The sequence below is a fragment of the Chaetura pelagica genome, unplaced genomic scaffold (assembly GCF_000747805.2).
Source record: "Chaetura pelagica isolate M959 unplaced genomic scaffold, ChaPel_1.0 scaffold138, whole genome shotgun sequence".
NCBI lineage: Eukaryota > Metazoa > Chordata > Aves > Apodiformes > Apodidae > Chaetura > Chaetura pelagica.
The window spans coordinates 3,986,742-4,002,298 of NW_009954215.1; the positions used below are offsets into that span (position 1 = coordinate 3,986,742).

At 38.6% G+C, this 15,557-nt stretch overlaps 1 protein-coding gene across 1 annotated transcript; it reads left to right on the forward strand.

The window, feature by feature from the left end:
* Positions 1 to 841: 841 nt before the first annotated feature.
* RSPH10B (radial spoke head 10 homolog B (Chlamydomonas)) lies at positions 842 to 15,218 on the forward strand. Its single transcript, XM_010003329.1, has 19 exons — positions 842 to 1,080; positions 1,822 to 1,897; positions 2,155 to 2,223; positions 2,432 to 2,605; positions 3,638 to 3,723; positions 4,242 to 4,362; positions 5,228 to 5,404; positions 6,072 to 6,213; positions 6,682 to 6,803; positions 7,233 to 7,422; positions 8,112 to 8,223; positions 8,308 to 8,387; positions 8,489 to 8,637; positions 9,442 to 9,549; positions 10,588 to 10,764; positions 11,541 to 11,666; positions 12,927 to 13,020; positions 14,392 to 14,605; positions 15,017 to 15,218. Exons 1-19 carry the CDS (start codon positions 842 to 844, stop codon positions 15,216 to 15,218), a joined length of 2,658 nt encoding a protein of 885 aa, XP_010001631.1.
* Positions 15,219 to 15,557: the final 339 nt, after the last annotated feature.

The window sequence follows — 15,557 nt, forward strand, 5'->3', positions numbered from 1 at the left end:
CACTGCGGAGGGTCCGGGTTCGAGTCCCGGTCCCGGCGGGCCATGCGGCGCAGCCGTTGCTGCGGTGACGGCGGCGATCGCCGCGCTGCGGTGCCTGCGGGGTGAGGCGCGGGGCGCTGCGGGCCCGGCCTCCCGGCCCCAAGGCGGGAAGGGGTCCCAGCTGCGGGGGGCCGGGATCGGGCGCAGGAATTGCCCCGCGGGACGAGGCGCTGGCCGGGAGCCGGCGGGGCGGGAAGATGGCGGTTGCCTGAGGCGGCTCCTGTCGGCGCCTGGGGCTGCGGCTGGTGCAAAGCGGTGATGAAATGAGGGGGAGCTGTGATTATAGCTGTTCAGGCAGCCGTGTGACCTTCAGGTAGCTCCTAACTGGCAGAATAACCTCATTAGCTACAGTGGTTATTCTGTGTTGTGGTTCAGTCTGCGCCTGGTAACTTGGAGAGCAATTGAAATCGGGTAGTGCAGCTGGAATTTCCAAAAAACATAGCAACTTTGTAGCTTTCATAAATGGCTTTTGACTTCTCTGCATTATTAAATCTAGACATCTAGAAATCTAGTCAAGATTTCCGTGTAGCAGAAGTCTATTGACAACCCTTCTGTTGTGGTTTTGATAAGGCTTCTCACAGGCCTTGCGTCCTGTCAGCCCTGCCACGAGCTGTGACCCCTGCCTTGGGGAGCTCAGAATATACACATATGTAATAATTAAAAATATCATTGTTAATGTATGTAAACATTTTGTTGTTTTGGTTTGTTTGGTTTTTTTAAATCAAATATAGGGGCAAAAATATCTTTACCTAAGACAGTGAATGTTCAGAAGGAAAATACATGTTGAGACAATTCAGAAGTTATGGCAAAGGATAAGAAGAAAAATGGGAAGAAGGCAGAAAAACCTGTATATCCTATTCCTGCACAAGATACTACAGCTGAGAGTAATTCAACAAAACTGGTAGATGGGATTGAAGTGGAAGAAACACAGAAAAATCCAGTGATACCAGAGAATGAACCAGAGGAAGTAGAGGAACCTCCAGTCCAAGATGTTCCTCAATACTGTGAGGAGCCTGCTCTTACAGAAGTTATTGTAAAAAGGTATGCCTGTTACAAATACACCAGTGAAGTAAAAAAATAATTCTCATTTAAGTAACTCTGGTGTACACAGTCTTATGCAAACATGGATTTGACTGTTGATTTGAGGCAGTGAATCAGGTTATTCAGACCTAGGAGCCATTATACCTTATGACACGGATACATGGGGAATTCTGTTGCCTTGTTGCATGTTAAGAGTTTTGCTGGCACTCTCTGCTTGCCAAAAGGCTCCTTTTTTTAGCTTGTTTGCCTACAGCAGGGTTTTGTCAAAGTGTACAGGCAGTTAGTGAAGAAAATGTAGGTCTGCTATTTAGTGTGCAGTTGTTGCTGCCTTTGAATGTTTAAGGCTGCTCATACCCCTTAAGAATATGCTAAGCTGAGGAAGCAGCTGAATGGCAGAGTGAACAGATTGTTTTGTAGTTAATGGGGACTATATGTGATGTTTCCCATACTAACCATATTTCCTGGTTGTAAGCTAGTAAATGCTACCAGTGTGCTTTGTTTTCTTAGTTGAAAGAAATATGGGGAAACATGGTTTGAGGCAACACAACAATAATGTGAAATATTACAAGAAAGGGGCAAAAAAATTGAAATTTTGTTGTATCTTGTGTTTCTACACAAGATGCAACAACTGATGTGCATAGAGACCATGGTAAATCAAAGGTCTTTTATTGTATGTCTGTTGTGGTGTAGGTCTACTGGCAGTGACTTGAAGTCTTCATCATTAGTTTGTTTTCCTTGTAGCTATGTGGGTGAAAAAGTCCGTGGAATGTACGAGGGTGAAGGATTTGCATGTCTTGAGGGGGGAAATACATATAAGGTGAGTGCATAAATTAAAAAAGAAATAGTAGTGGATCAGGTTTTTTCTCTAGAACTAGCAGGCTATCTAATGTAGGGGGAGGTTGAACACTTAGAATGTGTAACCATTGAAAACTCTGTTGCTTTTGGGCATTAAAACTTCATTTGAAACTAGTAGTCGGAGTGGAATTAACACGTCATTATTTTTAAATCTTACAGTCACTGTAGGCTCAGTTGTGGTAAGAATAAATTTGCGAATGATGCCATTTCATTTTGAAGGGCATGTTCTCTGAAGGGCTTATGCATGGACAAGGGACTTACACATGGGCTGATGGAGTGAAGTATGAGGTAAAGTGCAATTTAACTTATAACTGAACACAATTACAGCCAATTAGATGGGGAAATTCAAGGAAAGTAGGTAAGTTGCAGTAATTGGTACAGTATGGGTGGCAACTGCAGAACTATGGCAGTGATTTCAATCACAAGCCTGGTTTCTCCCAGGTAGCTGGGGAGCAGTGGGTCTTAGTTTTGTAAATGTTGTAATTTAATCTTTTAGGGAACATTTGTTAAGAATGTGCAGATGTTTAGTGGCCGTTACACATGGAATGATGGCAGCATTTATGAAGGATCAATCCAGTATGGCATGAGGCATGGATTTGGATTTTTCAGGAGTGGTACTCGTCCTGTTTCTTACGTTGGCTATTGGTATAAAGGCAAAAGACATGGAAAAGTAAGTAAGAACTCTAAATGAGAGCATGATCTTGGGTGACTGCCTTCTAGAACAGCAAAGAACTCTTGTGGAGAGGTTTTGCAAAATGTTTTGTACTGTTGCATGGTGTTACCCTGTGTAGAGATTAATTTTTTTTAAGGATCTTCTCTGAGGAACCCTAAAAACACTCTCTTCTCATGAGTGCCAATTAAAACAATTGGGATGGGATAATGTTTGTAGTGAAAGAGATGAATGGTGTTGTAAAAGAGTAATTAGCCTGTTATGTGGTTTGTCCTTCGTGCTGCTCCAAGCAGATGATGACAAAGTCAAAACTGACAACTGCATCAATAGCCATGTAACAATGACAGAAAATTTACCTTCCCAGTAATGACAGAGTGATCCTGCCTCCCAAATATGTTAAGCAGACCAACCACAGTAATTATAATTAAGACTGCCTTACCTAGTGTAAGTAACATCAAGTTACAACTTTTTTAAGGCAGGTAGTGCTTTTATCAGTCTCCATTTTGTGCATCCAGATTGAGACACTCCTCTAGGCCTGACATTTCGAAGACTGATTCTTAGCATGTGAGGAAAATCCATTCTAATGACACGGGTTTTGTTCCTTGTTGCTAATGAGACAGTAACATCATACAGGCTGCTGGGGGTGGTCACCAATGCAATGGTCTGTCCAGTTTGTTCTCAGAGGAAGCTGTAGATGCACTTGAAGATTGAATTCTGAACAAGTCAAAAGACTGATCTGCCTCAGAGGGACTGGTGTGATTATGTTACCAAAGCTAGCTCACAGAAAGTATTTCCAAGTGGTTTGAAAAACATGGTAGACTTGGCCGTAAAACAATTTTTTTGAACACCCTTTTAAGCTCTTAACTGATACTCATCAGAAGAGGTTGCTTTTTTATTTCATTTTATCACTTCAGCTGCTTTCAGTACAGTGTCTCAAAGTGACTATAAGTAAGAGTGTGATTACATGTGGCATATATGTCTGTTTATTGGTGCAGATGGATGTTTAGGTATTGACTACAGTGTTTGTTCCAGGGTACCATTTATTATGATCAGGAACGTACCTCTTGGTATTCAGGCGACTGGGTAAACAACGTCAAAGAAGGATGGGGAATTCGATGGTAAATGTGATAACACTTGTTCTTCATTAGATTTTAATTTTACATGTTCTATCATAACACTTGTTCTTCATTAGATTTTAATTTTACATGTACTATCATATAGTTTCTCCTATTGTTTAAAATTGATACCAATGTTACCATTTCATAGCAGCGTGCATTTTCTGCACTGAAATAAATAATTGTACAAAGTGCTTTGTAATAATAAAACAGACTTTCTCTATAGTTCACATTTTTGTATTAGTATATTTCTGCTGATCATTCCCACAAAAGAATGTCTAAAGACAAAATGCAGAACCAGCTTTGGTAAACCACAAATCAACATTTAAAGCAAACTCATTTGGTTTGAAGATGTGGAGCTGTTTTCATGAATACATTACTTATTTGTGGACTTATAATATAAAATAATAGATTGATTAGCTAGGGTGAAGACTTTGGAAAAATTTATTATTAACAAAGTTTTGCATAAACCTGGCTTTAATAAGATCCACTCAGAATTTACTGTTATTGTTTTCCTGCAGCTATAAGTCTGGAAATACCTATGAGGGTCAGTGGGAGAAAAATGTACGTCATGGAAAGGGAAGAATGAGATGGCTGACAACTAATCAAGAGTATATAGGACAGTGGGTGTGTGGCATACAGGTATTCATTTCTTCCCCAGCAGCCTCTTTAGTTCAGCATCTGTCCATTACTGTAGTAAAACTAGACAGGGACTACTGTGCAAAGTGCACATACCAAAAGAACTTAATATGATTTTTGCCAGTTGAGATAGTGGAAATATGCTGTTTATTGTAAGTTGATTTTAATGTTAGCAATATTCAGATATTTAAAAGGCTTTTGACTTAGTTTTAGAAAATAATAATTTAATTATCTAATGGAAAATATAAAAAATAAAAAAAATCTATAAAAATTAAATGTTTGTGATTATACTTAGGTTGAGATACGACTTTAGCAGTGAGTATAAGTGGTAATTTGCTTCTGTGTCACCTGTAAAATATTAAACCACACTGTTAACTCTTGTAAATGGGAGGGAGAAGATTTCTGGCATTTTCTGTTCCTTCCTTTTAATACTCTTTTGGAAGAAGAATGTGAGCTACTTCCTCTGTCTTTTCACTGCATGAAATCATCAAGGTGTCCAGCTCCTTGAACACTGTGGCTCTGGTATGGTGTTCCTCACCAGGCTGTTCATTATAGTCAAAAGGATTCTAGCAGGAAGGGTGTCCTTGGTGTCCAGCTGGTAGGGCTTGCTCAAATAGGTGTTGATTTGGTGTATCCTCTGGGCACTTCTCCCATGCACCTTTGTAGGATATAGCTCTGTAGATGGATTGCAGCACTGCAGCTGTCATCTGCATGCTCTTGTTTGAAAGATTTGCCAACAGTGGCTCTTGAAGCTGTCAAGGTGGTTCTTCTTTTTAGAAGTCTGGACCTGTAGCAGTACAAGCTCTTCTGGAGAGGTTTTTTCAAACACACCTTTTTTTTTTCTTTTTTCTTTTTTTTTTTTTTTCAGCATGGATATGGTACCCATGTATGGTATTTGAAGAGAATGCCTATGTCTCAGTATTCCTTAAGGAATGAATACGTAGGTGATTTTGTAAATGGGGAACGACATGGATGTGGGAAGTTCATATATGCCAGTGGAGCAGTATATGATGGTGAATGGGTTTGTAATAAGAAGCATGGCAAGGTGAGTATTGACAAGGAGTAAGACAAAACCACAGACAAGACAATTCTGCTTGGTATAGTGGATCTGTAGATTTCTGTAATGAAAACTACCTTCAATTTGCTCTGTGGGATGGAATCCCAACATACAAATAGGATCCTTTCAAGGATCTTGCTGGTCTACATATTTGAATCTGTGGTGACATGTGTGTTCTATGCATAAAGAAACAGGTTTTACTGTGAAGATGTTAAATGCACTGGGTGCATCTGGATTTTTGCAGGGGTTGGCCAGTATGTTTACTCTTACACTATAAGCTAATGGATTTTGAGCTATTCTTGCATAGAGATGTTCTCACACTCACAGACTATTTAAAATAAACCTGTGAGTGGAGTGCCGTGTATGCAAACTAAGGATTGCAAGCAAGTCTTTGTAGATGAGGCTAAAGATTTTTACTCAAAACACATTTCAAAATCACAGATCAATAGGCAATTCTTCATCCCAGCAGTGCACTTTAGTTAACAGATAACAAAGTATTTTATAAAAGAGGGTAGGAAAAATTATTTTACTTTATTTTACCTCCAGTGTTACATTTTAGCCAAGACTATTAAAAGGAAATTTGATTAAGACCATTAGCGTTATTTTCTCTGATCTTTGATTTATACTGAAATTAATCAAATTAATCTGTCTATAGGGCAAGTTTGTCTTAAAGAATGGTCATGTTTATGAAGGAGAGTTCATAGATGATCATGTGGTAGAATATCCTGCTTTTCAAGTGGATGCAATGAATGCAAAATTGCTGAATGCCATTTGCACAGCAAGTAATTTTGGCACTGGTAAGCAGCTTAGGAAAACAAATTTACTTAGTTCACATGTGTTGTTCCTTTTTACTATAATGTGAAGCTTTTTATACTACTCAAGAGCCAGATATATTTCTTTAAAGAACTTTGATAAAGATGGGAGTTATCTTAATAGTTAATGACTTTTGCTCCCAAGCTTTTTTCCTGTACATGACACTTGGAGCTCAGTTGCACATCCACACTACATCTTTTAGAGCACTGTTGTCTGAAAGTTTCCCAGCTACATAATATCTGCATTTCCTTTTGGCTAGAGGTTGGATTTGACAAAATTGCCCTTCAGTTGTTATGCTGTCGATTATGAAATCTCAGTATAAAGGAGTCTGTTACTCTCAGTTTAATGTCAGTAAAATAAGAAGGAAGAATACATTTTTTATTTTCCCTGTGTGTGTGTGTATGTTTTAACTTCATTTTAGAGTGTTCTAATTTAATTCATTTGCATAGTAGAAAACATCACAATGATTAATATCTCAGAAAATACTTCTATTCTGGGATCAAATATTGAGTTGGATTTATCTTCACTGCTTGACTTGTTGCCAATGGAAGAGAGACACAAAGAAGTGAAACAAGTAAGAGCCTACTCTTTGATATTTTCAGTTTTCCCCTGCAGTGTGTTTCATACTATGTTATTTCTGATTTATTTGTGTTAATAGAAGAATTATTAAAAAATCTGAAGGCCATGAAAACAGAAAAGCAAAAAGAATGAATAGACAGTATTGCCTCTTCCTGAGCTTCCAGTACAATTCAAAATATGTTAACAGATCTGGAAGTACATTCAGCAACTCCCTTTAGCTGCTGTGAGGTTTGTCTGCTGACAGAGACTAATATATTTTTATTGGTCACCAGAAAATAGGTATTATAACTACATGTGAGTAATGCTTTTATGAGCTCTTTGAGGTTACAAGAACAAAAGCTTTATATCACCAGTTACAGGACCAATACAAAGTGATCCCTGCTTGCTGTGAGAAGGTGCTGAAAATATATCCTGCTTTATTTAGGTAGAATTTGCTGTGTTGAGGCATATGACAGAACTGAGAAGAATTTACATCTTCTACAGCAGCTTAGGCTGTGATCACTCTTTTGACAACATCTTCCTCATGACCAAGTTCCAGTTTTGGAGATTTCTGAAGGACTGCCGGTTTCATCATGCCAACATAACTCTTGCAGAGATGGATCGGATATTGAGTGGTTTGTGTTTCTGTTGCTCGAGGTCTAGAATCTAGGAATGTTACTAGTAAGCTGTGGAGAGTTGGATCTGCTGATAGCTCTGGTAGTGAAGTGGCCCTGAGTTAGTACCTCTGTGCCTGTGAGTTTTCAGTGAGTGCATTAACACTTCTCCAGACACTTTAGGTGCTTAGGTGAGAAAATGCAGAATTAAAATACCACTTGAAAATTATTATAAAGCGCCACCTTTTCAAAATTTTTGTTCACCCCTGGTCTTACCATGACAGTTACATGTAGTTTTAAGACATCTGAGAAACCGAAGAAGCAATTTTAATTTTTTTTCCCCCCCCAATGGTCTTAACTTTGGTTTGGGTGAAGTTTTTTTAAAATTCCATAGAGCCAGTTAATCAGTTAGTTCCACTTAGAGCTGCAGAGGGTGGCCCACAGCATCCTGGTGTGTGAAAGGTTTAACTCCAGCTTCACTTCTGCTTTCCTTCCTGTATGCTGAGTGGATGCACTTCTAGAAGGAGGGAATGTGATACAGTTCAGTGATAGGTCAGTGGTTCTCCCTTGACCTGCTTGTTTGGAAGTAATGCTGTGTCTGGTCTGATTCTTTCAGGACCATTGTTATACTGTGATAGGTTGAGATGAAGAGGATAAGAAAGGCTGACAAGTCAATATGACTGTAAGATTTGTTTTGTCAAATTTTGTAGGTGATAAAACACCACTTGAGGAGATCCATTGTCCACATGAGACTTTACTGTTCAGAACATTTTTATCTTACCTTACTCGTCTAGCATTTCATATCTATCATGAAGAGCACAAGTAAGTTTCATCTTTTAGTGATATTTATTTCAGTGTCATCAGTTTGAGACTTCCCAGACAAGAGTATTTTTGTTTCAACTGTAGAGAAAAAAGTCCTTATCTGCAGAAGTGTTTTGTAGAAATGATGTCCAGGAATGTTATTCCCACTGCCTGTCATACCCAGGGTAAGTAATGGTATTTTTTCTGTGCTGTGCAGAATGAATCAGTTAGTACCACAAACATCACTGGTTTATCATGACTTATTTTTTCACAATGATTTTTAAAGGTATCTTGTTTTCTGATGAACGATGTACGGTTCTTGCCATGAGCTACATTGACAAATGCTGGGAAATATACAAATCTTTTCGGAGACCAAGAACCAAACCTCCATTTGAACCCACAATGAAAATGAGGCATTTTCTTTGGATGTTAAAAGTAAGATTTTTTTTTTTTTGTAATTATTTTGTGTGATTAGATGAACTTTATTTGTTCAATTTATATGAGCATTTTCAAATACTCCCTGTGGCTTCTGCACAGTTGAAAAGGTAGGAGCCATGTTATTTGTACAAATTGTCCAACAAACATTCAAGGGAGAGTTGTTGTGATTTTTTTATTATGCTTTTGCAGGATTGAATTACAATTTCTTACTTGATAATTTAAAATAAAAATATCTTAGACAAACGTATTTTAAGGGAACATAAATATTTTTGCTGGCTTTTTTTTTCTCCATCCTCTTGTATACAGAAGAATATCTTACTGGTAGAACTCAAAGACTGGCAGCTTTTGAAAAAACACAGAAAGCCATTTCAATACTGTAATAATGTAGTATATTCCAAGGTGAACATGGGATTCTTTACTAAAATTCAGTAATTCAGGGACAGATCAAGATTACACTGAAGCTAAGGAACAATTCAATTGATATGCCTGGGTTTTGGGTCACTGTCACTGTTTAAATCCAAGCCTTACAATAATGGAAAAAATAATTGGATGGCAAAGTTGTAATTTTTCATGTTTTTATTTATGAGCTTTCACAAGTTCTTTCTTAACACTATTTTTGCAGGCTAGGAAAAGTTCCCATTAAATTCAACAGGGCCAGAATTTCACTCTGTCATTGATTACCTATGTGGAAGCATCATTTGAAACCACTAGAAATCATGACACACACTTTAAAAGGGAGTTGGATTAGGTCCATGTGGGAATGCCTAAGTGCAGTTAACATGAACATTTACTCTTACCCAGGATTTTAAACTTATCAGCAAACAACTAACAGCTTCAAGAATTGTGGAAATCCTTGTCAAAGATGGTCCCTCTCTACAGGACAGCAGTACTATCAACCTGGAGCAGGAGGTTTGTATGGAAGAAACATACTGTAGTTCACTGATACAGGAAATTAAACTTCTAAAAAATGTAGTGATTACTGTCCTGTCTGCTAGCACAGGAGAAAAATAAACTAATTAATTAAAAATAAAATCAGAAGAGTACAAACTTGAGCCTCTATTTTTTCTTCCTTTGTTCTGCCTGTATCTTCTGGTTTAGCTCATTTATTTCTATATTTTGCTTATTATGCTTGTTCTTCATGCAGTCTCAGCACACCTGACCATACAGGTAACTCTCTAACAGTGCTGTAGCCCAGAGGGTGAAGTACCTTTTCTAGGAGACTGCTGCTAGTGATAGTTGTGTCAGTGGGGCAGTTGCCTGACAATGTGTGTATATATTGATTAGGCAGGGATGAGTATCAGCACTTCCAGCTGCTGAGGTATGTGCTGGACATGTTAAGATGGGTCAGTCATTAAGATGTAATCCTGAGAATCTGGTAATCCAAGAAAACTGATTTGCAATGTGTGAAGTGCTGCCACCTCAATGAGGTTGAGTAGTGACTGTCAAAGGCTCTTGTGCCTGACAGCTGCCCGGCTCTAGAGGGCCTTCACCCTTAAAGAATTAGCTCTTACTCAGGAACAGCCTACTGTAAATGACATAATTTAATTCATGTTTCAAACAGTACCTGATAGACTGAACACACAGTGTAAGACTTACTAAGGGATTCATCATACACTCATTATTGGGGTTTCAGGAAACATCATTTGCAATTAAACGTTTTAGGCAATAGCAATAGTTGTGTGTTATCTGTTAGAGAAATTTCTCATTACTCCAGCAAAAATCTGAGCAGTAGTATTTTATTTCAATATGACTTATCACCTCCTCAAGTTTTTGAGCTTTGTCTGTTTTCAGGTTTTTTTTCAGAAGAAGGGATAGCTGGGTAGTTAAAAGGGGCCAGTGAGGCTTTACATCACTTTTGAGTTCTTTTCTTGCTCAGGTACATATACCCATTAACAAAGTGATTTTGCAAAAATTAATTAATTAATAATTGTGTTTGTTTTACTCTAGTTGGTTTTTCTTGAATTTGTTGAAGCTCTTCTTGGTTGTGCATTGGTGTATGTCACCCGTGATATGATTAAGGAGCAAATGGATCGGGATAGTTGGAAAAGGAGCAGTTTTAGAATCAAGGGTCCCTCTGATGAAATCACACATATATCTCTGAGCTCAGAGTTCTCCCTGTCCCAGGTAAAGTTGATGCAGACCTGTTAAATACTATTATAGGTCCACTTAGAGGGTGAATTTGGGCCCTGTGAACGTTTTATGTTTCCTCAACATAGAAACCAATTTCCTGTTTTTGCATAAACAGCTATTTGATTGAGTCCTGCTTTTTTGGTTTGTTACTGTAACATCAGCATAGGCAATTTTAATAGTTTTCACATTATAAATAGACACAAAGTACTTGGAGGTCTTCTGCTGGTTGAGGGGGAACTGACAAGTTGGTTGACTGCTGGAAAACCTGTCTTTCCTGCTTTAAAGTGAACATCTAAAATAGCCATGTAAAAATGGCATTGCAGTTGTTGCATGCAGCAAGGCTGGCTGTTTCCCAGCAGTTAAGCTATGCTTTGTTTTCACTAAACTTCTGAATAAGGATTTCATAGGTTGTAAGATGCTGCCTGTGACACTGGTGCAATTTAGATGCACAAGGCTGTTGAAGGTATGACTTAGAATTGTTATTATTTAGAATTATGCAGAAGATTAAAGTATTTGTATTAATTCAAAGAGCATTCACAAACACCTAATTGCACAGCCTCTGTAAGCCAGTAGTACCACTGGACACCACCATTTCCCATTCTCTGGCCAGTTATTCCTATCCTGTGGAACTTACTCAACTGCATCACCACAAGCATTAATACACAGTGAAATGGTCCAGTTAAAGTAGACAGATTTTTCAAGACTAAAGGAAATTCTTATTTTAAAATGCATTAAATGTAAAATTCTGCTTGTGTTTTACTTTTTATTAGTTCACCTACAGCAGTGTAATTGGTTCGGACATGTACAGTGACACTTCTGAGGCAACTGAGCTTTGTTCACAGTTGGCTGTAAGTGAAAATGCTGCATCATCACAGGATGAAATAAAGGAACATAAGGTATGTAAAAGCCCACACTGAAAGATGGAGCAGAGGGTTTGCAGTTCATGGGTGACAGAGTAGCCAAGGTAGTTTTAAGGTTTGAAAGGGACTAGAATTTCATGTAAATAAACACAATGTGTTCCCATGCCTGGATCAATATATCAACTTAGAAGTGGTGCATCTCTTTCTAACAAAGCATTTGCTCCAACCCTTTGAGAAGCAGGCAGAGAGATTTAGAAGCACTGGGGAAGGCAACTGTAATATAAATCCTAAAACACTTTTCAGAATTCTTCCAGCAAACTTTTCACTTTCACTGCTTTTACATTTTTGTAACCCATGTATGACTATAATAAGATTATTGATATTCCAAGAACAAAAATGGATTGTCTTACACTTGTGAATTCAGGATAAGAAAGTAAGGATTACTGTTCTATACTGGAGTTGTGGAAATGGGAGAGTTTTGAAACTTCTTGACTTTTAGAAAAGATGCCAACACTTAGAAAAAAGAATTTGTTTCACCTGAGTTTTTGTAGGGTTCCGTCACTCGTCTGCAAAGAGTGGCATCATCAGGCTGCAAAAGATGCTTGGGGTGACAGTTGATCTCTCCTTTTACTCAGTACAATTCCTGGGATATTTCTGTAGTCAGGAATAGAAATTCACTATCGTTTCTGTATGAACAGATGAATAATAGTATGTAGAGCAACATATAAGAACAGAGGGCTGTGTCAGGAGCTTCCATTTTCTCTACATCTAACTTTCCCTAGCCTATCCCTATCCTAGATAGGATAATCCTACTTCCCTGGCTGGTATCAAAGGTAAAGCATTATGACTGATATGATAGTACTTTAAAGTGTACTTTAGGCTTTTCTCAGTGATGACCAGTGATAGGATAAGGGGTAATGGGTGCAAATTGGAGCATAGGAGGTTCAAGGTGAATATCCGGAAAAAAATTTTTACTGTAAGAGTGACAGAGCCCTGGAACAGACTGCCCAGGGAGGTTGTGGAGTCTCCTTCACTGGAGACATTCAAAACCCACCTGGATGCGTTCCTGTGTGATGTACTCTAGGTGACCCTGCTCTGGCAGGGGTGTTGGACTAGATGATCTTTCGAGGTCCCTTCCAGCCCCTAGGATTCTATGATTCTATGTGAAACACTATTGCAGTCTCAATGTTTTGAAGCAGACATAATTACAGAGTACATTTGACTGACAGAATGCTTTGGAAGTAGGACTTTGCATGACTCAAATGGACACATTATTTCACTTTTTAATTTGAACAGAAATCTAGGCATCTACTAACTGAATTTAGAACTTCCTGCCAGCCACTGAGACCTTCTGAAGACAGAGGGTCTCCTCTTCAAGAATTTTCATCAGGTGAGTCCTCATTAGCATCTGTAAGCAGTGGTGCTACAGGAGATTTCACTCTTTCTACAACTTGAAAGATGATTAAAAGAGTGGGGCAGCTACATTCAGTGTGACAAGGTTTACATTAGGCTTTTCACAGCTAGCTGGGCTGGTTTGAATCTCTGAACCTTCTGTGATTTTTAATTAGAAACTACTACATTTTCCTTAAAAAATAACTAAAAGGCTTTTAAAAAATAAATTCTTCCTGTACTCTTCTACTCATTTGGGCATGGAAACAGGAGATTGAACTCTGCACTGTGCCTTCATTATAAACCTCTCATCAGTACATAATATTTCAACTACACGTCACTGTTTCAAGACTAACTGAAAAAAATACCTCATAGTTCTTGAATTGCAGAATTTTAATTGTATATGCAGATTGCAGCTTGTCACAAGAGGGCAGTAAATGAGCATTAATTCTGGAAGGAGATTATTGAATAAAAATTTAAAAAACCATTTATTTAAAGAAAATGAGAAAATGATTAAATGAGATGTTTAAGAACCGACTGGAATAGTTTCCCAATTTTAAAATGCCACATTTTATTGGTAGGGCATCTGTGAGTAATTTGTATTTACTCTTGAGAAGCTCAATCTACAAGCTTGCCCTTCTTGGGTTTTTTTAATGTCTTGAACAAATACAAGTATTACTATGTCTTGCTTCTTTTACTTAATATAAGAATTGTTATTAATGGTGTGCCATAACCCCACCTTTAGCTAGGGTAGGACATCTTATGTCATGGCAGGCCAGCATTCATGCTGAAGAGAAATCAGTAAGAGCATTTTCATATGGTGAGGCTAAATTATCTTTACACCATTTTCCTTCTGGCTGATTAGCATACCTCATCTGGGTTGGTTTTTGTGTTTGTTAAATGTTTTATACAGATAAAGAACCCAAATCCAGAAACGTAGGCAGATCTTTGTGTAGTCACCAGCTATTTCACTGAAATTGGGTGACTGAAAAAGCACTTATTTCTTAGAAAACCAGCAGATGGGCCCTAGCCTATTTCTTGACAGTCACAACAGTGGGATGGTTGCACGTGGCTCTGCTCTTTCAGGTAGTTGTGTTTGTGCCTCCATTCCCTATACACAGGAGTCTGGGATACTGAACCATCATCAGGTCACTGCAGAATTAAAGGGGGAAAGTTCGTGTTCTTTTGATGCTGTTCCTGGGGTCACTGTCACTCTGAAGACCAACAAAAGGGACATCCCCTTTCAAATGCATCAGTTCAAAGCTACTCACAGTTGTCATCTTCTGTACTGTGCCAGTCTCCAGACTCCCCCCCTGCAGAGTATCCTGTTAGTCCAAAACACATGAACTAGAAGTGCCCTGCTAAATAAACATGTTTAACTTGCATGTTGCAGATGAACGAGAAGCCAAAACTGAACAAGATGAGAAATTTAGTCTGCGGATGCGTCAGGTGCAGATCTTTTTTACAGCTAAGCTCTTCCCTGCCTATCAGCATGAAAAAGTGCTGAGGGAAAAAATACTAGAAAATCGAATACAGGATGCTGAGTTAGCTGAGCTGAGAAAGCTCAAGGATGAGGAGCTGGCAAAGTGAGTGTTTTATGTTGAACTACTGTTATTTCTTACCTTCTGCTAACAAAACTAATGAAAATGAGAAGTGTGCTTCTCATTCTGAAACTGGGAAAACAAACTCATCCTGCTGTAATAAGCGACATGCAAAATGTAACTCATGTGCCTCGTTACTGTTGAGAGTAACAAATGCAGGCTGCTTTCAGATGACACTAGCTCTGATGCTTCCTGGCATTTGAGCAGTAAAGCCTTTTTTTTAATACCGTAAGTTAGACTTGAAGCAGGAGCTAGACAGATTTTCTGCTCCTCTACAATACATCAGTTAACATGGCTGCTCACACCATGAATATAACTGCAGTTGCTGAGCAAGTATAAATCTGTCTTCTCCCCTGCTCCTTGCAGTACACTAAATTTAAACTTTGTTCACTCAAGACTTATAGCTGCAAGAGAAGCAGAAGAGTCAAAAATGCACGAAGCAGCTGCAGCAGCAGAAGCAGTTGACTCCAGTTCAGATTTGCAGGAGTTAGAGAGGCCTGGCACACGGTTAGGACCCCCTCCCAAGGACGAGGCAGTCACTGCACCATCCCCTATCTCTACCAAGGGGCAACGCAGAAAGAAAAAGAAGAAACCCTGAGAGCTCTGGAAGCTTCAAGTGAGTAACTGCTTTTTGAATAAGAAAAACAACAAAAGAAACCACACTTGCAGTAAGGTCTAAAATTAAAGTATGTTTAAACTGTATGCACTAGGTCTTCGGAAAGACAGCAGTCATTTACGTGAGTGTAACCCTTTATATGGAGCTGTAACAGCAGTCAGAATTTGACTGGTATCTGAACACTCCCTCAGTGTCAATACAAGAATTGATAACCTTGTCATGACTGTATGTCCCAATGAAAGGGTTTCTGCTTAAAACATGATTTATATGACTGAAATACTGCATAAAAACAATTATGTAAGAATTTGGCAAAGAACGTAA